General features: G+C 42.5%; 1 protein-coding gene across 1 annotated transcript in view; it reads left to right on the top strand.

Annotated features, from left to right (window-relative positions):
* Positions 1–23642, top strand: part of ARHGAP32 (Rho GTPase activating protein 32) — a 1461643-nt gene that overhangs the window by 811534 nt on the left and 626467 nt on the right. Inside the window, exon 6 of the mRNA XM_085647194.1 lies at positions 15362–15499. Within this exon, the coding sequence (XP_085503320.1) occupies positions 15362–15499 (138 nt within the window). The remainder of the gene's footprint in view (positions 1–15361; positions 15500–23642) is intronic.

Below are 23642 nucleotides of genomic sequence, written 5' to 3'. Positions count from 1 at the left end.
CACCCACTTGCCATTTCCATTCCTTCATATCAGACACCCCTATCCTAGGCCCAAGGGCAGGGTACATTGTAAGTACAAGGTAGGACATGCCCATGTGTGTGTGGCATGTCCTAATAGTGAATTACAGCCATTTTCGTATTTCACTATTGCAAGGCTATCTGTTCCCCATAGGCAAGAATGGGCAGTTTGATTATTACATCTTATAATCCGAACTGACTCGGGGAACTAGGTAGAAATTCGAGTTTAGTGTGCCTGAACTCAGAATGATAAAATGCATCTTTTAGTGAAGTTGGTTTTAACATTCTGTGTTTGAAAATACCACTTTTAGACAGTAGGTATTTTCTTGCTTAACTGCCCAAGCCTTCCTCTGCTAGGTTGTGTATTGTGTGTCTGGTTCTGTGAGTGACAGGGGCTGGGGATTCCAGGAGAGAGGGTAAGTCAGCACAGGACTGAATAGGAAGATCTGCATGTAGATGGGTGGGAGGAGTTGCACCTGGGACCTGAATAGGGCTGTGCCTTCCCTCCACAATGCTGGCGCCACCTCCTGTGGTGCGTCTGATGTCCCTGGTCTGCACTGTGAAAGGAAAGAAGGAGTCTTGTCAACAAAGTGCTCCAGGACTGACCAGAATGTGTTTGGACTAGGCAAAGGCCTCTCTGCCTTCAGAGAACTAAGAGAAAAGTAGTATAAATATGGTGACCCAGACCCCAAGAATTTAGATCACTTCTGGAACAACAAGAAGAAATCTCTGCCAAGGAGAAGAACCAAAGGAAGCTGTAGGAGTTGGACTGCCCCCTGCCACTGTGCTGTGTTGTTGGGTTGGCCTGCAGTGGTGTCTTCATTGCCAAGGAGAGGAGAAGGAACTTTTACAGAACTTTCATCATCTTGCAGAATATTACTCCAAGGGCTTGAACTTGTGCTTGCCTCCTGCTGAAGTCTCAGGGACAACAGACTTCACCACCAGCTCCTCTCTGAATTTCCTTGCTGGGAATTCTATCTGCAGAAGCCTGCGTGTCGCTGGGAGCTGGAAGCGTGACGCAACGAGAAGAAGCGTGTCGCCGCCGCATCTCCCAGAAGCGTGCCTTCGTCGCAGCTGTCTGCTGTTGCATCACCGGAGAAGCGCGTTGCAACCGAGAGGGTCGCCATCGCATCATCGGAGAAGCGTGTCGCAGAGCCTATCGTGGCTCCAAAGTACAGAGTCGCATCGTCTTAACATCGTCGCATCAAGGGCGCCATCTTATCGCATCGCACCGGATTGTCGCATCGCATCGAAGCGCCATCTTACCGCATCGCAAACGGGCTGCAGCACGAGAATCTATGCATCACCTCCTCTCCGGTAAGGATCAAGACGCATCCCCTACTCTGCGCAAGCATTGAGGTGCAACGCATCGGCTCCCCTGAAGCAAGGAACCGACTCATCTCCAACGCTGCAAGCCTTTTGTTTATTTTGCGTTACGCAACCAGGTACTTTCGTGAGAACTGTGTCGCATTTACCATCATCTTGAACTAAGTTAATTCTACCATCTTTAAGTCAATTTTGAGTACAGTATTGTGGATATTTGTTGTTTGTGGTCTTGTGTTAAGTCTATATAAAGAATACTTATTTTTATAAAAACCTGTGTGGTGTCCATCTGTAGTGTTTTCACTGTATTACTGTATGTGTTCACAAATGCTTAACACACTGCCTCTGAGATAAGCCTGTCTGCTCGTGCCAGGCTACCAAGGGGGCGAGCAGGGGTTATCCAGTAGTGTAATCCCCTTTCCCTGACTTAGAAGCAAGGTTCCCTATTTGGTCAAAGGTACCTACCTCTGCCAACTAGAGACCCCCAGTTCTAACAATGCTGTATTAATTTCTTTCAGATATTCTTTGGAATCATGGATGCTGTTGGCTAACTCCAATAGTATCGTCTTACCCCACTGTGACCACATTGTATGGTGATGCATGACCTACTTTATTCCCCCTCTCAATGCTGTTTCCCCCTTGTCGTGGCAGATGTCCCTGCTAGCAGTGCCTGACTGGAGGATTTTGTCTTGCAGCTTTGGGATATCAATGTCCACAGACCATTCCTGATTATCACCTGTTGAATTTAATCTAACCCTCTATGTGTCATTTGTTTTTCTCGCTCGAACAGTATGCTGCTATGCCCCATTTACACTGTAATGTATCCTTTTCCTCTCTATTCTGATAGTGTGTAATTTTACCCCATTATGAATTCATGGTATGGTGGTACATGACTTTAGTGTCTGTTGGTGCATGACCTGTTTTACTTCCTCTCCCTCATTACCTCCAAGCTTGTGCAGCTGTCCTTATCATGAGAATTACCCTCTGCCCATTCCTATCCCTACCCTGATTCATGCATGCAATGATCACAATACGTGTCCCTGTCATTCTACCATAGGGCACTCTGTCCTCTCCCCACCCTCGGCATAGACCTAACTGATGCCGTCTTGCTGAATGCCTTGCTAGCCCCCACAGGAAGTGACTCATTTGTTATAAACTACCTCTCAAAACCTATCCAAAAACGCTAAGAGAAATCACAAACATAAAATCCTCAACCTTAGGAAAGAAGCCCTTTTCACTGACCCATACTTCTGCCACAACAAGGGCACCTTACTCAACGATCTCATCTTTAAACCAACCGCTGTGTCGAATGGAGGAATGTTCTTTCTTCCTCAGTCAACACCACCACAACCAAGAAAATCCCTCATGGCCCTAAACTTACTATCGCGCACTCCACATTGTACCACGGCAACACCATAATATCCATTTATAATAACGGCACTGTACTCATTCAATCTTCAGATCATAACCTGGAACTCTTCAGCAACCTCTTCTCCTACCCCAAACACAAACTTGACAATGCCACTCCCCCTATCTTTCCCCTCGCCTTCCCCCTCCGACTCTCCCCCTTAGATAACCCCCTCTCCCCTACTACTCTACTAGTCCACCATCTCCCCCACTCCCCCCAGGTGGTCTCCCATCTGTCCACAGACATTACTGTTGCCCATCTCACCCCCCCCCACTACTGACAACTCTTAACTCCCCCTTTATCTACACCAGCAAGGCATCACCACTGACAATTCCAACTCCTCCCCATCTACACCAGTCTGACATCACTTCTCCTCAATCCCTCAGAGCCCCCGCATCCATACTCCCATTTACTAGGTTCCTCCCACCCAGCTCTGCCTTTCGTCCAACGATCACCAATGCTCCAGTGGTGAACCTCACCAACTCCAGCAGCCCTAATCGCTCGGAGTCTCCCCCTCAGTCCTACTCTTCCCCCAACCTGGAACCTCCCACTAACCTGTCCTATGACCTTATGCTCAACACTATTATTTCTGATATGCATATGATCCGAGCAGACATTCTCAAATTATTTTGTATCACATCCAATCTCGAACACAAGTGCCCCCCACTTAACTCACCACCTATCTAACACCTCCCCCACTATCTCCATCCACTACTCTGACCGTATGTATCCCTGTATATAATCAAAGGGGATGGATCACTTGTTACTGGCACCAGGGTTCAGGTGGCTGTGTCCGATATAGGTAAAAAACCCTCAATCACGTAGAATTATGTGTGGGCGGTATATCTTGGTTCTCCGCCTTTAGATACGTGATAGCATCATCATTGGGTTAGTTCCATGCATCCTCCAACCTGGAGGGAACCACTGAATTTTCAGTAGTGATCAGGGAAAAAAATGATAAAGTAAAAAAGTGAGAAGTGCTCAAGTGGAGTGAGTAGTTAAAATAGAATATTCCTCATGCTTCCTATAAAAAAGCCTTTATTCTGATAGGAGCCGGGGAAACATTAAAAAGTTCAAGTTGCAGCTAGGACGTGTTATGAGTCCTCTGCGGTATTAAAAATAGTGAACGGTCGACATGTTTCAGCTCTTGTAATGCCCATGGGGGGTCAGGGAGCTTTCTTCAGGACCACAGGTGAAAGGTGTGAATTGAAGACTTTTCAATTTCATGTAGAAGTTCCAATGCCAATTTCTGATGGACTTCGTCAGGGGTAGTACCTATATACAGATAAAATCAGTGAAGATAGGGGCAAAAGGGAAAGTGGATATGAGCGTCCTTAGTAATACCAAGGGGAAAAAAGGGCCATGGGAGCTGCAAAGGTATACATAAGCAACTATAATTGGCAAATCTTTATATACTTGGTATACATTTTTATCTGCAAGTGAAGTTTCGAACCATCGCTCTTACTAGGAGAGCCTTAAAAACACAATGCCCTATGAAAATAACGATATAGTAAGACATACAAGTATTTATTCATGAAGCGGGGGTGGTACAGACTACATGGTATTTGATGTTAGTAATTACGTGCTTGTCAGCAAAGAGACTCTAAATGCATTAAAACCGGGGCGATACTGTCCGTGTTTGTCTAAGGTTACGGCTATTGATTCTCACACGTGTAGCTAAGTGGCGACAGTTGCAACATTTAAGCATGCTTAATGAGGAATCATTTCTAATTTAAGCGATAAGTTAGACTACCGAAAAAGAAAATACCTGATGTTTTCACAGTACGGGCTCCGTACGTAGATACAGGCAGCGATATTACTGTGCAAATGAAGATAAGAAATAACGAGCATTACGGGAGGAGAAATAACAGAATAACGTTACGTGTCTTCATTGCGTTGAAGTATAGGGCTCCGTACCGCATATGTCAGCTACGACTTGTGCTGACTCTGGTTTCCTGTGTGTACGTGGAAGCCAGGGGTGTGTCTTAAATAGCAAATCTGTGGAAGTAGAAAGGGGGACTACTGCGGGCCGTGTCAGTGTCTGAAAAAACTTTATCCAGTGAGGTAAATGGACAGAACATGCCGTAGTTGATCTAGATGTTAAAGCAGCCGTTTAATTTGTTGTCTATTGTAGTATTTAGAAAGCAGGAGGACTGAGTTTCCCCTGATTGGAGGAAAAGCCCGTTTTTCATAAATACAGTTGAAAAAGGAAGGAAAAAAGGAAAAAACGTCAGCGTAATAAATGTGGGACGTATAGTCTTTTTATAATGACATACTTAGCCAAGGAATATCGTCATTTAATCCCTTAATGTTAGTTTTGAGGCGATGAACCCATCTTTGTTCTTTTTGGAAGAGTAGTTTCTCTGCATTGGGTGTTTTGGATACAAGTGTTTCAAGAATTACCCATCTCAGTTCATTGACAGTGTGTGGATGTTCAATGTAGTGTGTACTCAGTTTGGTGGTTCCTCGTCCGCATTTAACATTGCTTCGGTGCTCACATATTCTCTGTTTGATCTTGCGACAAGTCATTCCAATGTACCTCAGAGCACACGGGCAAGTTATCATGTAAATGACGTGTGTCGTGTTACAATTGGTATGCTGTTTCATCGTCCAGGTCAAATTAGGTGATAAAATGATAGTTTTGGTAATATCTGTCAAAGGACGGACAGAACAATTGCCGCATGGGAAGTGGCCAGTGACTGGGGGTAGGGACCACAGAGTATTTGGACTTGGATTTGATTTGACAGCTGGTGGACGTGTATGTACCAGGATGTCTTTGTAGTTCCTGGTTCGTCTATTAGCAAACATGGGTTTGGGCCAGGTCAGGTTGCCAGATGTGACGATGCGCCAATTTTTGTTGATGATTTTTTTAACTGAGTTTGTTACAGTACTGTAGGTGGTGACACAGGTCAATTTCTCAGTAGTTGTGGCTTGCGGTGTTAATTCCAGGAGGCTTTCTCTTGGCTGGTTTCGAGCCCTCTTCTGGCATTTTCTGATTATTGTTGCAGGGTAGTTTCTTTTCTTGAGTTTGTTCTCAAGGTCTTGTGCTTGCAGCTTGTACTCACTGAGTTCACTACAGTTCCTTTTAAGTCGAAGGAATTGGCTGTAAGGCAGGTTTTCTCGTAGTGGACGCGGGTGAAAACTATTGAAAGAAAGCAAGCTGTTCTTGGCCGTTGTTTTAAAAAAGGTCTTCGTCTTGATGGTGTCATTTTCAACGTAAATGGTTAGATCTAGGAAGTCCAAGTGGTCCTTATCTGCCTCATAGGTAAACTTCAGGCAGGGGTCTTGAGTATTCATCCAGTCGTGGAATTCTTGTAAGTCAGTTTTAGTACCCTCCCAGAGCATAATGACATCATCTATATACCTTTTCCAAAACTGGATTTTTGGAAGGAAGGGGTTAGTGTCATTTAATATGAAGGTGTTCTCAAAATTGCTGACATAGAGGCCTGCCACGCTTGGAGCGAAGGTACTCCCCATGGAAGTACCGTGGCATTGTTGGTAGAGAGTACCTTCGTACTCGAAGAAGTTTTCAGTCAAGGCCAATCTGCAGCATTCTAAGACAAAGTGTCTAGGCGTATGGTATAGCCAATCTTGTTGGAACAGTAAATCTTCCAGAGTGTTAAGGGTTGCTTGTTGTGGTAGGCTCGTATAGAGGCTTTCTATATCGAGTCCTACTAGCAGCATTGTTTCACTAGAGAAACTCTTGTCTCTTAGGAAATTGAGAAGATCACGTGTATCTTTGAGATAGGTGGGTGTACGTTGGACCATAGGTTTTAAGAATTGGTCTGCAAACTGGGAGAGAGGTTCCAAGACTGAACCAATCCCAGATACTATGGGACGACCAGGTGGGGGTCTTCTTGCTTTGTGCACTTTCGGAAGAGAGTAGAAGTATGGTGTTCGTGGGAGGGTGGTACGTAAAAACGAGGCTTCGTTCTTTGATATCCAACTATTTATCTCAGCTTCTTCAACCATAAGGTTGATAGTTCGTTGTAATCTAGGTGTAGGATCTTCTGATATTATTTTGTAAAATTTATCATCAGATAGTAACTCTTGACATTGTGTAGTAGCCTTCTTTATTGAGAATAACAATGCCTCCGCCTTTGTCGGCGGGTTTGATGATGATGTTTGGGTGTGTTTTTAGTTCATCCAGGGCTTTTTTCTCTTTGTTTGTGGTGTTCATAAAAGGTTTTTTCACTGTCTCACCAAGTTGGTTGATTTCCTTCATGACTGCTTGTTCAAACGCTTGGATCTCAATAGGAACTTGATGGGGCGCTGGACAGAAGGTCGACTTGGATCTCAGAGAGGTGTCTCCTCTGTTGGTATTATCCTCTCTATCTTGGAAGAATGCTTTCAATTTCAATGCTCTGCAAAAATGGGCAACTTCACTTTGTAGTTTGAAGATGTCCAGTGGTGGAGTGGGTACGAAGCCTAGACCTTTGTTAAGTACAGATTCTTGTTCTGCTGTAAGAAGAGTATCAGAGATGTTAAAGATTAATGTGTCGTGCTTGTGCTCGGTTTGTCTTTGTTCTGGTTGGACATGCTCCTGGTTAGTATTTGCCTTTCTTGGTCTAACCAGGTCACGCCTCTCCTCCTTCCTCTCTGGTTGGATCGGCCTCTCCCTAAAAAAGACGGTTGTTGTTGAGGGAAGGGTCCCATATAGGGACCTAATGGAGGCGGTGCTGCTTGGTAAGGATTCATCCATCCTTGGTAATTTTGAACAAAGGGGTGGAAAAGAGGAGGTGGGAGTTGACCTATAGCTGGATTGCGCCATATGTTTGGTCTGCGTCTCTGTTGGCGTCTATTGGAGCCTCTGTAGTTACGTTGTTGTGTAGTATCTTCTCCACTATAATCTGAATTGTTGGAGGAGTTGGCACTGGATTCGTTGTCAGATTGATAGGTAGGTGCCTCATAATCATCTTTAGAGTATGGATGCATTTTCTCAGTGGAAAAGCGTTTCAAATCCTTACTTAATTTTTGGATTTTGTTTTGCGTCAGATATTCCTTCGTCTCGTTCATGTCGCGATTGATCTCCTCTAATTTCTTTTTGTAAACGGTGATATGCACCATGTTTTTCAGTTTCGTCTCACTTAGTTGGATTTTAATCGTGAGGGCTTCGGTTAGTCTTGTCGCGGTTTTAATTATGAGGACGAGGTAGTCTCTGGTGCACTTCCATGAGATCGCTGACCAATCTTTTCTGAAGGCTAAATCTTGCAGAAAAATTCTAGGAGCATTATGGACCCAGAGGCCTCTGGGTGCAGCGTTGGCACGCAAATACTCCGTCATGATGACACCATGGATCGCAGTTTTTACCTGTTCCTTCTTGTCTTCGGATAGTGTTTCCCAATCATTATTTTGTGCTAGGGTTTGCGTTAGATCTCCATCCTGTAGGAAGGATGAGGGGGCAGCAAGGATGGCATTGATTTCATCCAAAGAATAACTTAAGCCTAAGTTCTCTGCCATTTTTGGATGGGAAGGGCGAGATAAGGTCAAGGTAATTGTTACCGAGATCTGATTATTCCTTGTAAAAACAGGAATAAAGGGAAGATTCCCACAGCTGTGTGCTGCTAAATATAATATAATCAAAGTAGGGAAAAAGAAGAGGCTGTGATCCCATCGGCTTCCAGCTAGTCATATATAATCAAAGGGGATGGATCACTTGTTACTGGCACCAGGGTTCAGGTGGCTGTGTCCGATATAGGTAAAAAACCCTCAATCACGTAGAATTATGTGTGGGCGGTATATCTTGGTTCTCCGCCTTTAGATACGTGATAGCATCATCATTGGGTTAGTTCCATGCATCCTCCAACCTGGAGGGAACCACTGAATTTTCAGTAGTGATCAGGGAAAAAAATGATAAAGTAAAAAAGTGAGAAGTGCTCAAGTGGAGTGAGTAGTTAAAATAGAATATTCCTCATGCTTCCTATAAAAAAGCCTTTATTCTGATAGGAGCCGGGGAAACATTAAAAAGTTCAAGTTGCAGCTAGGACGTGTTATGAGTCCTCTGCGGTATTATTATTGCGCTCATATCCACTTTCCCTTTTGCCCCTATCTTCACTGATTTTATCTGTATATAGGTACTACCCCTGACGAAGTCCATCAGAAATTGGCATTGGAACTTCTACATGAAATTGAAAAGTCTTCAATTCACACCTTTCACCTGTGGTCCTGAAGAAAGCTCCCTGACCCCCCATGGGCATTACAAGAGCTGAAACATGTCGACCGTTCACTATTTTTAATACCGCAGAGGACTCATAACACGTCCTAGCTGCAACTTGAACTTTTTAATGTTTCCCCGGCTCCTATCAGAATAAAGGCTTTTTTATAGGAAGCATGAGGAATATTCTATTTTAACTACTCACTCCACTTGAGCACTTCTCACTTTTTTACTTTATCATTTTTTTCCCTGATCACTACTGAAAATTCAGTGGTTCCCTCCAGGTTGGAGGATGCATGGAACTAACCCAATGATGATGCTATCACGTATCTAAAGGCGGAGAACCAAGATATACCGCCCACACATAATTCTACGTGATTGAGGGTTTTTTACCTATATCGGACACAGCCACCTGAACCCTGGTGCCAGTAACAAGTGATCCATCCCCTTTGATTATATATGACTAGCTGGAAGCCGATGGGATCACAGCCTCTTCTTTTTCCCTACTTTGATTATATTATTTTCGTATGTATCCCTGCCCACATTGCGAGCACTCAGCCCTTCTACAGGACTATCAAACGATGATCTACTCGACCTACTTGACTCATATAACCCTTCCCCTGGAGATCTCACCCGACCAGCCAACAAAATCGAGACCATCATCTCTCACCCCTCCTTCAACATTGACGATCATACCAACCAGATCTTCCTTGGTGCCTTAAGCATCCATTGGAACAATACCAAGTACCTGGTTGTGAACTGTTTCAAAGCCTTCCTTCAGGACCTCCACCTAATCCAAGCCCATAAGAAAGGAGCCACCCTGGACCTAATCATTGCCAACGACCTTACAAGTTGACTCTATTCTCCTGTGCGATTGGACTGACCACCACTGTGTAATGTTCTTCCAAAATATAAAAGCAATAACCTCCAAAGGCCAACCAAAGAAAGCCAAATACTGTATCCGCAACACCTGCAACATTAACTCGATTTCTATATCTAATTTTAGTTATGAAACCTTGCTCCTGCCTTCCTCCATGACCAATGCCCAAGACCTCACTGTTCACCATTTCAAATCCATGTAAAAAATCATGGACATCATAGCCCCTACTAAAAAGAATCCCGTCCAAATGTTCCAACTTCTGATTCAAAAGTGATCTCAACGAAGAACAGCTACTCCTTACACCTGCCGAAGGAGCATGGAGACGCACACCCTCCTTGGCCAACCTCAAAATCCTACGTCAAAGACACAGCGCATAAAATAGGCTCATTAGGGATTCCAAAGCAGCTCTCTTTCAAAATCAATTTGACATTGCTACTAATAGACCTAAGAAACAGTGCGACATTATCAGAAACCAATCTACCTGCAAAAGCGATCCTACTTCCACAAACTACGAAGCACCCCTTAACTGTGAAACCTTTGCCTCCTTTTTTACTGAGAAAACATTGTTAATCACTAACAACATACAGACCACTCTCAATCTTCTTCCACCCAATCCCCTGCTTCACCCCTATACAATGGACCATGTAGCTTGCTCATATAACCACCTCATCTCCCCCAAAAATGACACCCCCATGTTCAGCTTCATAACCCTCAATGAGATATGCACTTTAAATCTTTTGACCACCTTGAAATATTCTAACCACTTTATTGATCCCCTCCAAACTCCTAAATTAATTCATTCACCTCCTACTCACACTGTGGACTGAGATAATCAATGCAAACGATCCAGTGGCACTTTACCACTGGATTCAAGCTAGCCTGGCTGATGAGGGGTGTTACCCAGAAACTAGTCGCAGGATGCTTTTTTCAGGTCCAGGCTTGGCAGTTCAAGCTGGACTGTTCCTATGAGGAACAGGGGCAAGACTGATTTGCATATGGCTGGGTTTGAATTGGGGGGCAAAGTGGCTTAAAGAACGATGATGAATTCAACCAAGATCTCTGACTGGGGGTGAGTGTCTGAAAAGTTTCAGCGCTCCGTCCATCATCTCCTTGTTTGCCCTAAGTTGGCAGGGTATGCCCAGATGTGGGTCCCTTGCTCACTTTGCCACTGGATTCAGGCTAGCCTGGCTGATGAGGGGTGTTACCCCGAAACCTGTCCGAAGTGCCCTAAAGAACGATGATGGATAATACCCAGATCTGTGACTGGGGGTGAGTGTCTGAAATGTTTCAGGGCCCCGTCCATCATCTCCTTGTGTTTGCTAATGTAATCAATGCCTCTCTCACTCAAGGCTACCTATCTGACTGCTTTAAACTTGGTCAGGTTACCATTGTCCTAAAAACAAAAAACTCTGACCCCAAAAACTACCACCCAATCTCCAACATCCTAGAAAAATGTGTGAACTTAAAGCTCCATAATCATATTGAACAGTTCCAACTCCTAGACCTTTGCCAGTTTGGCTTCCGATAATGTCACCGCACCGAAACTGCCATGGTCCAGATTGTCGACGACGCCCTTCAGTAGCTTGATCTGAATAAACCTTGCCTCTTGATCCTACTGGATCTGTCAGAACCCTTTGACACCATCAACCATGCTACCCTACTCTACCTTCTAGAACACAGGATGGACCTCTCTGGCACGGTGCTAAGATGGTTCTCCTCCTTTCTATACAACAGGTCGCAGCGTGTCCTAATTAATCGCGCTCTATCCGAGCAGGCTCCTCTATCGCTGGGGATTCCCAAGGCTCAATCCTCTCCCCGACATTGTTCAACCTCTGCATGGAGCCCCTAACCGATATCCTCAAATGCTCCCACATCTCCAAACATATGTATGCTGACGATACGCAACTCTAGTGGAGAATAATCTCCCTAGACAACATCAACAACCACACCCACAATAACACCCTAACATTAACACAACCATGGCTGACTCTAAATCGCCTCAAACACAACGCCCTTAAAATGGAATTCTTACTAATCACACCTCCCACTACCACCTCTACCATCAATGGCTGCCTTCCCCTTCTCTCCGCCTTGTGAACTGCACCCCACATATCGTTGAATCTGCCAAATCCCTAGGTATCACTTTAGACAAAGACCTCTGTATGCAAAAACACAAAAGCACCATCACTAGAGGAGCTAACCATCAGCTGAATATCCTTAGGAAACTAAAATCTTCCCTTCTCGCAACTGACCTCACAACTGCAACTCATGCGCTTGTGCTTTCAAAACTGGACTACAGTAGCGCTACATTTGTGGGCCTCCCGAAAACCTCACTTACTCCTTTGCAGGCTACACTTAATGCAGCAGCTAGGCTCATCACAGGATCTAAAAAAAAGTGATTACAGCACCCCTGACCTTCGAGCTTTGAATTGGCTACCATTCGAGCCCAGGATACAGTTCCATCACTCATAAAGCACTGCACCGTAATACCCATTCCTACCTATCCCAGAACTGAACCTTTTTGGTGGAAACAGATCCTCTAGAAGTACGAGCTCCTTACTTCTCAAGCCACAAAAATTCAAGTAAAATAAAACCTGCAACAAATCCTTCTCTGGAATGGCCCCAAATATTTGAACCTCTCTCCCTTCTTAGATCAGATGCAACCCATTCACGTCCCTCTTCAGGAAAGAAGTGTCTACCCTACAAATTTCTCTCTCGCTGAGGACTTGGCCGTGCCCATGTTCCCTGTCTAGACCCTGACCTCCTTCTGTCCGCTAATCTATGCAGCACTACCTTGGGGAAAGCTTTCCGTCTACTCTCTCCATCAGTGCTCCCCCCCTACCACAACTACCTCAGAACCTGTGTACACTGTCTATCGTATTCTTTGATTTACTGTTGCTGTGTATTTTATTTACACTATATGTAACTCCGGTACCTGCTGATATTCTGTTTATATTTCCCACTGTATTTTGTTTACTCGTTTTTCCTGTTCCTATATATTTTTATCTACTCTCTATGTATCTCATGCTATTGCGCTTCCTCTATTCAGCACTAAGTTGTCATGAACATAAGCACTAAGATGCCATGTTTTTTCTCTACATCAGTGAATATCTATACATCTACTCTCCCCTTTCTTACATCTATCTCCCTATCTCAACTACCTCAGAACTGATGCGTTCCCATGTCCTACTGTCTATTGGATTCTTCTTTTTTATAAGTTTGCTGTGTATTTTTACTAACGCATTATGCATTATGTAACTCGGATACTTCTAGCTAATTCTTTTTACATATCCCACTATATACTGTTTACTCCTTTTACTGTTACTATATAGTTTTTATCTAATCTCTAGGTACCTCTTGTTATTGTTCTTGTGCTTACCCTGTAAAGCGCTCTGATACCTTCGGATCATGTTTTTGCTATAAAAAACTCATAAATAAAATATCTTCAAGAGATAGGTCAACAGACATTCCTGAATTCATTTTATTAAAGCATATAGTGACTAACTGATCCCTAATCAGCTGATCTGTGAAATCCCAAATTCACATGTTGTTGCAAATACCCATAGAGATGCCCCATACATAGCAATAAATTGGTTTCTACTAAATGCATTGGTATTTTACGAACCAAACTATGTACTAAAATTAAAATTTAGAATTGTAGTGAATCACAGTTCGACCTACCTCATCAGTTTTCATGAGGTAGATTACAAATTGCAGCTCAGTATGATTAGCCACAATCACAGCGATGTTGGCCTACTGGGGTCAGCAGGCCACCATATTTTAATAAAGCAATTATTTTTAAATGCAGCTCATTTTCCTTAAAGGAGAACCTGATATGTTTAGAAAAACGAAATTAAAAGTTATACAAACCTTTTTTAGGAGTAGGCAGTGGCTCTGTGACCACTGACCAGTGCCAAATCCTAGAAAATGATTTACTCAACATTAGAAAAGGCTAAGGGCCTTTCCCGTTTGTGAATGGCTGACCACCTCCTTTGAGATAATATATTAATGCTCTGCAATAGGATTTCGATCAGAACACATTAATACATAGCATAAGGAATTGGTATTTGGAAGGGATGCTAATTAGCGATTCCTAATGGTTTTCTAAGCCCGTTTAGCAATACTGGTAAACTTTTTTGAATTGTTAAGTGGGATAAGTGTATTTAAAAAAAAAAGGGGGGGGGATTCACTGAATCAGTGTGTTTGCGAACACTAAAACCCTTTGTACATGAGACCCTAAATCCTGGTGGGTGCAGTGGGGAATAGTGATATTGAATTGATAGTGAATGTGTATATATAGTGCTACGAGGCCCTAACATGTAACAGAAAGCACTGTTAATATGCAAGTCATTATTTTAAAATACCATTACACTAAGTAAAACATGGGATGCTATAAAAATATTTTTTAAGATAAGACCAGTGCTTTAAAAAATATATATTTAGCAATAAGCAAGCTGACTGTACCCAGTGCAAACACTTTTGTAAGTGAAAAGTAAGAGAACCCACTCTAGAACATAGTTTGTAATGCCTTTGCATTACTTCTCAAAAAGAATACATCCTTGCACCCATGAAACCTCAAATGACTCCATCAATTAAGGTTGAAAAACAAATTGCACACATTTACATTTCTTTCAGGCAACAAGCACCTTGGGAAGCAAAGCTGTTTTTGGGAAATTACAAAAGTATGGGCACATTATTCACCATAGACCCCGCACACTTTGCCCGTTGACTGAGGGAGACTACAAGCCCTTCTGCTACCTCGAGCGCTCAGCACAGGGTAAGCCCCACTCTGTCTTCATCACAGTCTTAGTGTTTCTCAAGGTAAGCAAGGTCCCCCCTTCCCTACTGTTTCACCAATGCCCCGAACTGGTCAGTATCCTCAGATTCATCAATCTGCTTACCTCCAAGCGACCAGAAATATATTTGGTGTTATAAAAAAAGCTCAGAACTAAAAGTACTTCACCTATAATTTAAAAGTTTCAACTTTAACTCTGCTTCAGCCATATCCATCTCAGTGACTGCTCACTGTCTGTGGAATGCTCTCTAAAGACCTGCGATCCTTAGGAAAACCTTGTCCAGTTCCATTAAAAAAACAAAAAAATGCTATTCAGGAACCAGCTTGTTACATAACCCTTGTTTTTCCTCCAAAGGTGTTTCTTACTTTTTTTTTTTTTTTTTACAAAGTAATCTTATTCCACTAAACCAATGTCTCCTTTTCAATTCTCTCGTATTTTTATTTTGAATTATGTTACTTGATATTTTTGCTGTTATCTGAGCAGCACTCTAACACCTCCCCTCCCAAGAGAATAACTATATAAATAACTATAATAAGTAGGGCTGGCAGTATCTGGAGGGGATAAGAAGAGTTACGTGTAAAATGGCGTTCCTCTTGTGATGGGACTTTGTGAATCCAGCATTATTTTCTTGGTCCCCAGATGTTCTTGTTCTTTGTATTTAAATGTGGTTACTCAGACATTCAACATAGTTCACTAACCATGCATCGTTTATCAGTGTCAGAATACTTTTGGTGCGCATTAAATTTTGATGAAACTGTTATTGCTTTCTCTTTCCTGATACAGGGCAGGAGCTGGATTGTCAAGCGGAGTTATGAAGATTTCCGAGTACTCGACAAACACCTCCACCTGTGTATTTATGACCGGCGCTTCTCACAGCTCTCAGAGCTTCCCCGTTCCGACTCCGTGAAGGACAGTCCAGAGGTACAGTCTGAAGGTTTTTCATCAAAGTTGTTACTGCAGCATACAGTAGATAGAACAGTGTGTCAAAGTGCCTTACCTAGCATATTTTAATGTGATCCAAATTGCTAATCCTTGTATCATCAACTTTGTCCAGATAAAAGTTTAGGTTGGAACTACTGATATTTAAATATTTTTCTTTGAGGATTCAGCTTCATTTCTGCACCAGGCACAATAACACTAGGCTACCCACTGAAACATTTCTTCAACTCCCTGTATGACAGCAACAACACATACTGTTAACCGCAACTACACCCTTCAAATTATCCCTTCATATGACAGCCTTTCTCAGTGCTTCCTCAGCTTTGCAGGTTCTCCACAGATTTCCCCTTCAAGTCATTCTGCAAGCGTCTTGAACTCTCAAAATACTTCCATTATACATGCAGCTGCAATCAATCACTTCCACTAAACTGTTACCCAACACACAGCTGCCGGAGCTTTAAAGTATCAACTTCAATTGTTTAAGAGTTACTACAGATCCACCAGTCTTCATTGATTCACTTCAGTGTGTCTGATCCACCATCCATCTATTAAAATCAACATGACCACAAATCTACAGCACTACTAACCCCTTCCTGCACAACAAAACACCTTTACAAGTCTATCAACTTATAATTGAGGTAGCCCTGTGATAAGGCCAGACTCCCTTTTCTGCTTGAATTTTTATTCACACACAGAGCAATTACCCCAACTGCACAAAGCTGCTTTCAAATTTATTGTCACTTCAAACTGTCATCTATGTAATGCAATAACTTCATCTTCGAATATAACTAATTTCCTCTCTTTAACTAAAATAATGGCAGTAATAAGGAAAACTTATAACCGTAATGAGGAAACATTCAAGAATAACCTTCTAATATATAACATAAGCGAAGCAAGTATTGGCCATGGTAAGTATAATTTCTTATACTTTTTAGTATAAAGCAATAAGTAAATGAAACTCTTGTTGGAAAACACATCAATCTGTGATAAAAGTTTAAAATATCCTGGGTACATGCACCAGTTTTCTCTTCCTTTTGGTTGCACATTTCTTGACTTTCTTCATGTTAGCTATTTCAGCTCTAAGGGTAGTAGCAGTCCTTGAAGTAGGTCCACTACCAAATGGCTCTAAATACTCCCTGGAGTTTTGACTCAGACCATCAGTATTACCTACATCCATCAACTACCCCTTGGTTTTATAATTGTTGATCACTGTATTGGTGAAATCTAACATTCTGTTGCATTGAGCAATCTTTCCAAAGTGCCAAACCTTACCGACGCTCAGCCTAGCCGAATTAGTGAATAACCTCAACACTTAGGAAGGACGAGTAAATTTACTGCTACCTTTCCTCTTCCTCCCTTATTTATTCACCCAGAGCCTGTCTCTGACTACCAACTTTACACCTTGTACTCCGTGCTTCCGATCATAATATTCTTTATAATGCACCTAAGCTGTATTTATCGTCTTAATCGTTTCAACTGGCATAGTACTTTTTGTTTTACTCTTCAATCACACAAGGTTGTCCTTGGTAAAATGTTCTCTCCTTTTAGGACTTTAAAGGGACTGAACCCTGCCCACTGGGTGTGATGTTGTATGCACACAACAACTTTTTTGAATTCAAGTTCCCATTGTTTACTGCTTTGAATTGCAATTTGGATACTCCACATCAAGACCCTCTTAAAAATATTCAACATCACTATTGCCAGCTGAGTGGTAAAGAGATGTGTGCCTTCACATATTATTATTCCTGGACACAAAACTTTGAAGTAGCCCTGACACAAATTGAGGTCTGTTGTCACTGAGAAGTGATTTTGGCATACCGTCACGTTGAAATGTTTCATCCAAAAGTCTAACAATATCATTGGCATGAATTCTGACCACTTAGAATACAACTCTAACAAGACTGTACCATATTGTTCTACTACTTTCTGATCTAAAATGGGGCCCAAAATATCTATAGTTCCCCGTGGCCCATCTGGGCATTTTAAAGGACACAGGGGAGGTCTAAAAGTGATTAGTGTCTTGTTAGTGTTGCAGTATTCCATGCAATTTCCCACAGTTTATTCAGTCTCTTTATCTATTCCAGGCCACTAATATTGTGACTTAACTCTCTTTTTGTTCTTAATTATTCCGATGTGACCTTCATGATTAACTTCTAAAATATTCTCTTGCAATTGTTTTGGGGTGATATAACTCTGTTCCCTCTCATTTAAGATCCCATCAGCTTCCCAAGATAATTCATCTTTAAACTCCCAAAAGTTCTTCACACTTCAGGCCAATTACTAGTTATATGTTTCTAAACTAAATACAACACTTGGTCTGAATCATACCCTTCTCTGCATTGTTCTTTGGATCTAGCCTCCACAGTATTGTTACCCACTACTGCTACAGTAAAACCTTCCTGTATATCGAGAGTTTGTTCTTTAATAATTATGAGAACACTGCTTAGAAAATCTTCCACCTTATTTTTGGCTTCTGGTAAGTATTGTACTTTATAATTGTAATCTAGCAACCTCAATTGCATTCTCACTAAACTTGGAGTAGCTTTCTACATTCCTGCAGTTGTTAGTATTTTAGTGAGAGGTTTGTGGTCTTTGTGGATAGGAAATTCTAACTCCCAGACATGCAGTCTGAATTTACCCATACCTCCCACACACCCTTTCACCTTTCTTTCAGTGGGATGTTTCCCTTAGTGGGAGAGTAAGGTGCAAAGCAGATAGTTCATTCTTGGCCTTTCCTTGCTATTTAAGAATATACTACACCTAAACCTTTCCTACTAACATCTGTAGTAAAGATAGTTCTAATACGAGTAGAGACGTTTTAAGACATGGGCATAGTGGGCTTTGGCCCAGGTCCTCAGCCTTTCATGGGGCCTCCTGCTAGAGCAAGATCTGTTCTTCAGAGTCTTGCACTGATATTCTTAAACAGGTTATTTTAAATACCGTTTTCTTTTAATTTATGTTTCATGTGGGAAATATGTGAGAGTCAATTGCAGACATTTTGCAGAGAAATGTTGTGTTTGTTTCATACAACATCCATAAAAAAAGTTTCTTTTAGATCAAAACAGGACCTCACAAATGAGAAATGGGAAGATATCACAGTGATTATTTCCAATAGTATGAGAGATCCCCTGCCGTGTTACAATATTGAAAACACAGGTCACTATACCTGAATATTAGATGTAAACACATTTAGAATTTGGAGGAGTGTGCTTGTGTACTGTCAGTGACCTGGCTAAAGAGGGCATGAAAGAGTTGAAATTGGATCATAAGTTTAAAGCTGTTCCGAACAGGGCCCCAAAATCCTTAAGATGCCCCTGAATACAAGGATCAAAGCCCTAAAGGGAAAAGCTGTGCAGATGTCATAACTATCTAATCTCAGATGTTTTAGTTGCGAAATCCTGTAAAAATTTAACGTAAATCCCCGACAGTACAAGAAAAAACTAACATCGACCTTCGAAGTAGGGTAAGGGATTGTTCTGATAGCTTTGATTAGTTCTATTTGGTAATACATCTTTCTCACTTATTTCATGTGCTAAATAGATAACTGACTTCAAGACAAATGTACACTTCTTAAATTCAACAGTAAGACCCTTGTTATGTGCCACTTTAAATACTTATCTGAGTCTCAGATCGCATTCTTGTCTGTTTCTCCCGATAGCAACAATATCGCCCTGAAAGAGAATTACCACTTTATGGTCTGTCAAAAGTTAGTACATTGAATGCAGTGGCTGCTGACAATAGCCCAAATGGTATGCAAACAAGTTGAAAGCATCTATGAGACGTTAAAAATGCAGTTAAGAGTTTGATATATTGATGAAGTGGAATCTGTTATTACGTGGAAAGCAAGTTGAATGTTGGAAAACCACTTCCATCTATCCAGTCATGAATAGCATGTTGTTGATGTTCATGCATTAACACACACATACTGGGTCGAAACGTCGACGCTTAAACAAATCCACGTCCTTAGTCACTTCACCTTCTAAGTCAATGCCAAGGTTTAAAAAGGGTGGAAGTTGAACCACATATGTTGAAATAGGACACATTTCTATGTATTATTTATGTCTTGATGTTTTTTATTTGTAATTTCTTGTAAATATGTATTGAATATTGTCACAATTTAAGTCTTATCAGTCCTTAGATTCATGTTATTTGTCCTGTGATTTAATTATGTAACAGCCGTATATTACATGATACATTAAAATGATATGTAAATATAATTCATATTAAGTATGTCTTGTGTTTGGTGTGTTTTGACTTATACTTCTACTTCAAAATAGAGTAATTCTATTTTATTGATTGTCTTTGATGTATTGTCATCTAGACTTAGCAATTGAATAAACCAACAGAACACATTGTAGTCCTAGTCAACTATAACCAAGGTTATGAGGGACACAGGGTTGCCCCATTACATTTAATGGTTAACTTTCTAAAAGTAGCATTTTCAGAATTGTAATTTAAAATCCGAAGTCTCCATAAGTTAGGATTTTAATTAAGTATTCTAGAGACAGACAGACAAACTTGAATTGGTTATATCTTCCCATTTGGAAATTAAACCTAGAAAATGTTATAAGGTAATCCCAGTGTTATCCTTGCAGTAATGAAAAAGGACTTTGAGAGTTTTCCACTTCCAGGACACGTAAACTTAAGTACAAATCCTGCTTTTTCAATATATTGCACCCTGCCCTCTGGGCTGTCTATGGCTTACCCTACTTACCTTACTTATTTGTATTAAAAAGGAAGACTTGGGCCTGGCAAAAGGTTTATTTTGCCAGTTTGAAATGGGAGTTTAAAACTGCTCACACTTGCTCTGCAATGGCGCACCTGAGATATATTTAAAGGGCTACGTAGGTCAATCAATCAATCAGGATTTATAGAGTGCGGCTAAACACCCAATAGGGTTTCCGGACGCTTGGAGACTTATTCAAACAACCAGGTCTTAAGGGCCATGCGGAATTCCGGAAGTGAGGTGATGGTCTGGAGTTGCCTGGGGAGGCTGTTTTAGGTCTTTGCTGTGATATGGGAGAAGGAGTGTCCTCCACTTCTGCTTTGGTAGCTCCAGGGAGTATGACCAAGTGAGAGGGGGTGGAGGATAGTGCTTGCGATGGTTGATGGAAGTTCAGGCGGTGGTCCATGTAGGCGGGTCTTTGGTTGGGTAGGGCCTTGTATGTGTGGGCCAGCAGCTTGAATTGGCATATCTTCTGTACGGGGAGCTAGTGGAGTTGCGTGAGGTGGGGTGTTTTGTGGGTCTCCCAGGGAAATTAAAGGATGAGTCTGACTGCTGTGTCCTGTATTGTCTGAAGTGTCTATAAGAGGTTTGTAGCAATTCCTACGTAGACAGAGATACCGTAGTCCAGTAGGCTGGTGATGAGGGCCTGTTTAGGGGTAACCACTTGAAGATCTTATGTAGAAGGTGTAGAGTGAGGAAGCAGGTAGAGGACAATCTGTCATTTCATGGTGAGCTTGTTATCATTGATAATTTCAAGGTTTCTGTTATGAGCTGAGGGAGTGGTTGTGGTTCCTAGGTCTGATGGCCACCAGGAGTCGTTCCATGTGTTGCTGCTGCTGCCGAAGATCAGTGCTTCCGTCTTCTCTGTGTTCAGCTACATGCAGTTGTTCTTCATTCAGTCAGCGATGCTTCTCATGGATCTGTGGGAGTTGGTTCTGGTGGTGGTGGGGTCGTCGATGAGTGAGAAGATGATTTGAATGTCCTCTGCATAGGAAATTATGTTGAGACGGTTGGTTCTGACGATGTTGGCCGACGGGGTCATATATGCGTTAAAGGGCATGAAGCTAAGGGATGGGCCCAAGGGGACTTCGCAGATGACCTCCGTGGGGTCGGAGGTGAAAGGTTGGATATAGATCCTCTGGGTTCTTCCGGTGAGAAAGGAGGTGATCCATCTGGGCACACCCCTCGGATGGTGATGTGGAGTCTTTCAATCAGTGTGTGGTGGGATACTGTGTTGATGGCTGCTGAGAGGTCGAGGAGGATCAGAGCTACTGTTTCTCCTCAGTCGAGGAGGGTTTGAATGTCGTCTGTTGTTACGAACAGGACGGTTTTGGTGCTGTGATTTCTGCGGAACCCAGATTGGGAGGAGTTGAGTAGCTGGTTCTGCTCCAGGTCTGTCATGAGTTGCTTGTTGATGATCGTTTTCAGTACCTTCACTGGAAATAGGAGCAGGGAGATTGGTCAGTAGTTTTGAGTTCGCTGGGGTCAGCATAGGGTTTTTTGAGTAGGGCTTCTGACTTTGACGTGTCTCCAGGTGTCGGGAAATGTTGCGGTGGTGATAAAGGTGTTGTGCAGGGTAGTGAGTTCCTGGCTAGTCTTAACGATTTCAAGGTTGAAGATGTGATGCAGGCATTGGTCTGTGGGAGCTCCCAAGTGGATGGATTTAATAGTGGAGGCGGTGTCCTGGGTGGAGAGGAGGTTCGAGGTGGTCAGTCTGTGGTTTGTGTCAGTTGGAGTGGTGGCGTATCTGTCGAGGAAGTCCATAGGTATGGGTTTGAAGTTTCTGTATATGGTTGCGATCTTGTTGTGGAAGGGGTCGGAGAGACAGTCACAAAGCTTCTTGGAAGGTGTGATGTTGTTTACGCTGGCAGCCAGGTTGGAGAATTCTAGAACGATGTTGAAAAGTTCCTTGGTGTTGTAGGCGCTTGCTTCAATGCTTGTGACTAGGGCTGTCTTCTTTGTTGCCCTCAGCATGCAGTTGTAGAGGTTGAGGGAGGTCTTGATGGCTGCCCTGTCGGAGCAGTTCTTGCTGCCATGCCATCTCCTCTCCAGCTGTTTGCTGTCTTGTTTCACTGTTCTTAGTTCTTGGGTGTACCAGCAGGTCTTTATGTAGCATTTTCTATGGATGTTCCTCTTCATGGGGACGATGCTGTCTGCACAGTTGGTAATCCAGGTATTAAAGTTCTTTACTCCCTGTGCAAGGTTGGTTGAAGTGGTGGGGTCGGAGATGTCGAGGGTGTCCGTCCAGTTGTTCTCTGTGATTTTGTTCCACCTCCGGGTGAAGCTGATCATCTTGAAGGTGATGGTGCGGGGGCTGGAGATGCTGAAGTGGACGATGGAGCAGTCGGTCCATGGGAATTCTGTGACGTGGCTGTATTTTACGTGGTTGCTGGAGGTGAAAATAGGGTCCAGAATCTGACCTGCAGTGTGTTTAGGTTCATGTACATCTCGGTCATTCCGAGGTGTGCGGTGTTGATGTCATTGGGTTTGTCGATGTGAACATTTAGGCCCTCGAGAAAGATGAGTCTGGAGTCTGAGCCTAGGGGTGCAATGAAGTCTGCGATGGTGTTGCAGAAGCTGGAGCACAGGCCAGGATATCGGTATGCGAGGGTGCCTCTGATGGTTGTCTTGTCGTCCTAGCGGAGCTAAGTTCAATTGGGTGGTGATGTCAGTGGTTATGCACTGTATGGTGTCTGTGGATATTGGCTGTACCTCCTCCCGGCTTGTTTGTTTTCCTTCAATAAACTTTATAGAATTTTTAGGCAGTGGTATACAAGCAGTACAACCTAGGAGTTTCATTGGAACCTCGAGTGTCACATTTCATATCTCAGGCATTATAAGCATTAAGTAACCAGAGATTCCAAGTGCAATAGTGGTAAGACACTCCTCCCGGCTTGTTGGTGCAGTCCTAGTGTCATGTAGTTCCTAATAATACATAGGATCTGCGCGTTTAGATCACATAAACTAAGGGATTGGTGTCCAGACTGATTCCAAACATCCCCAAAGGATATGTTAGTCTTTAGACCAGCTAGCTCACAGTGCCGCCATAAACCCCTAACTTTACCAAGGAGCGGATAGTCTCTGGCAACTATTAAACGTGACAACCCTTGATCCTTCAGGGATCGTGGAAAAGGGAAAGTACTTTTCGCTCAGTCAAACGTGTTCACTTAGTCTCAGAGAGATACACAGAATAAATAATGGAGACTTTTTCAATAAGCATTTGTTGAATCAGCTTCATTCTAGTGTAAAACATGTTTGCTGCGATAATCATTAGACAGAAACAGATATACAAGATTACAAGCACTGGCAGAGTAAATAAAAGGTAGAATTCTGTCATGGTGCTAAAACAGTAAATATATGCAGTTATATCGATACATGGCAGTAATTGAGTGTACTCCT

Source organism: Triturus cristatus, chromosome 3_2 (assembly GCF_964204655.1).
Source record: "Triturus cristatus chromosome 3_2, aTriCri1.1, whole genome shotgun sequence".
Classification (NCBI taxonomy): domain Eukaryota; kingdom Metazoa; phylum Chordata; class Amphibia; order Caudata; family Salamandridae; genus Triturus; species Triturus cristatus.
Note: the sequence above shows the minus strand (reverse complement) of the source record. Positions and strands in the feature narration are given on the sequence as shown.